The sequence below is a fragment of the Anoplophora glabripennis genome, unplaced genomic scaffold (genome assembly GCF_000390285.2).
Source record: "Anoplophora glabripennis isolate ALB-LARVAE unplaced genomic scaffold, Agla_2.0 scaffold61, whole genome shotgun sequence".
NCBI lineage: Eukaryota > Metazoa > Arthropoda > Insecta > Coleoptera > Cerambycidae > Anoplophora > Anoplophora glabripennis.
Genome location: NW_019416237.1, coordinates 1,062,340 through 1,064,882, shown reverse-complemented (window position 1 = coordinate 1,064,882; position 2,543 = coordinate 1,062,340). Strand labels below are relative to the sequence as shown.

Below are 2,543 nucleotides of genomic sequence, written 5' to 3'. Positions count from 1 at the left end.
CGATTTTTTCGATTTTTACAATAATAATCATGATTCATTCGATTTGTAAATAGTCATATTTTGTAAAATTTAATTACAAATATTTTTTTCCTCTTCCATTTTCGCCTAAAATCAACTCTTAAAAAGATACATAATTAAATAGGAAGAAAAATATGACATTTTTCCAATTTTTTTAACATATTGTGCCGCCAAAAGTTAAGCCCACGTTTTTTTTATGCGCATAGAAAAACTTTCATTTCTAGTGATATTTGAAAGCCAAAAAGCCAAAAATCTTCGTGGATATACGATTCACCCAAACCAAAACAGATACCGCCTGGTCCATATATGTTGTTGTTATATGTGTTGATGTCCGGTATGTATTGATGTATATGTTGCACATGTCCTTTGTTTTTCTTTGTGTTTTTAGTATTGTAAATTACTATACCGTATTGTTCTGTTATTGGAAGAGATTTTGCTGAGCAATAACTGCATTATTTGATAATTTTATATTTTTAAGGGCTTTAATCCGGACGGAATAGCGAACCATAGGGGAATGTTCAATGAAACGGATTTGAACGATATGAGTAACAGCGAATTCTGGTCATCTTTTTCCAGTTCTGAAGAAGCTCTATTGAACTGTGACGGTTTAATCTTGAATCTACCACTAACTCCCCATCATAAATGCCAAGTGGATTTAAACGAGGAGGACGTTAAGGAAAGCTATCGGGACAACACGGTCACTTACAAGTAAGTTTGAAACTTAGTTTGGTCATATCAAAATAAGCAAATAAGGCAACATATTACTTTTATTTTGGGCGTTCCTATGTAGAAGCGTCCAGCCTCAGAGATGTTTAACCATTGGCAACTGCCACGGAAGTCTGTAGACCAAGTTAACCGGTATTTTTCTCATTATGTGTAGTTTATTTTTTTATTTTAGGGTACCTACGAATGGTTACTATTTCTTCGTCTTCAACAGCGAAAACGAAGTCCAACCCAATTACATACGGGTCCAGTTTGATTTGGAAAAGGCCGTGTACAACGTTTCGAACCCAGTAGCATATTGCGCGAACAGTTCGGATTCGTGCGCACTAGATCTGAATTTTTTTTCATCAGAAAAGCTAGTGATGGAACTACCCGTCAACGAGAACCAAACTCTTTGGAACGAAGAGTTCATTGTGGTGTCCGAATGTGAACCTAGAACGGTTCTTTATGCCATATGTGTGATAGCTGTACCTGTATTGGTTATACTTTTTGCATTTACGTGATACTTTTTTGAGGTACTATTATATATGTAATATTAAGAGTTGATTTTATTAACATTGTTAATTTATGTTTAAGATGTATGTTGTTAGTCATTTCTGTGATATTGAATGTCTCAATTAAATGAATTATGCTTAGAACTGAAATTATTTTGGATTAGGTGGTGTGGATTATGAAAGTTGGTGATATTTCTCAGGATGTTGATATAATTTAGGATCAGATTGAGTGATAAAATATAGTTTTAATATGTATTTAATGGTTAAATAAATATTTTACACATTTATTCGTATAATTCATTACCAATATTTTACTACTAAAATTTTATTGTTTTAGACTGGTTTTCTCCAAAATTTTACGAGGCAACACCGTTCTTTTTTTTTGTTAATTCTCATGAATATCTTTTAATATCAAAAAAAATATTGAAACATTTCTTCAAATAGACTCTTTTAGTGTGATGTCAAATATCCCGCAATAAATAAATTGTCATAGTTGAAATTGTACAGACCGAAACTGTTCCTTGTGTACTACTTACATAGATACTATAAAAATGAACTTCAAATTAATTTATTTTTATAAAGATTTAGAAGTATTTAAGAACAACCAACACGTGTTTGGTAAAATAGATACACTAATGTGCTTAAAATTTACAAAAAACGATATAAAAGAATATTCCTAAATTTAAATAAAGTAAAAATTTTACATTAGCCGTATTATTCTTAATGCGCATGCTTGGAGAGAATAGCCTCATACGCGGGTGAGATCTTGTTGATATGTCATCTCCCGTCATTATTAGCCTATTTTCTCGTCTTTAATTTAATCTTGGCATTTTCTAGTTTTACTAAGTATTTTTTATTGTTTTTCTTGGTATTGTGCTGTGTCAGTGTGTTGATCGAATGTTTTTTTCTTCAAATGGTTTATTATAGACGTACTCTTAACCAATACCAAACTTTTCTTGAATGATATCCTGTTGCAAGACTACTTCGATAACATGAAATTATCTTTAATGCGCATGCTCAGTAACATTGATATAATTTTAATTTATTAACTACTATAAAAGTCAATACTGTTCCATAAATTTAAGTAGGTATATAAACTCTATAATTCTTTTAGTTCGTCACTTGGGGTTTGAAACTTCTTAAATATTTCTAATATTGCCAGAATATCGCTATATTTAAGGTCATGATGTAGTAAAAATATTGGGAAATTCTTCATGACAATGTGCTCTAGGGGCCTGCCTATTTGGCGTATGTGACGTCACTACTAAAAAGGTCTTTTGTCTTTTAATTATCTTCACGTTGTTTTAA

At 31.3% G+C, this 2,543-nt stretch overlaps 1 protein-coding gene across 3 annotated transcripts in view; it reads left to right on the top strand.

Moving 5' to 3' along the window:
* LOC108917716 overlaps positions 1–1,512 on the top strand; it is a 30,242-nt gene extending 28,730 nt beyond the window's left edge. For 2 of the 3 annotated variants that reach the window (XM_018724456.2, XM_018724458.2), the window contains 2 exons: positions 497–726; positions 917–1,512. In XM_018724456.2, coding sequence (XP_018579972.1) covers positions 497–726; positions 917–1,244 — 558 coding nt within the window. In that variant the 3' untranslated portion in view covers positions 1,245–1,512. The remainder of the gene's footprint in view (positions 1–496; positions 727–916) is intronic. The other variant, XM_018724457.2, reaches the window with a different exon arrangement.
* Positions 1,513–2,543: the final 1,031 nt, after the last annotated feature.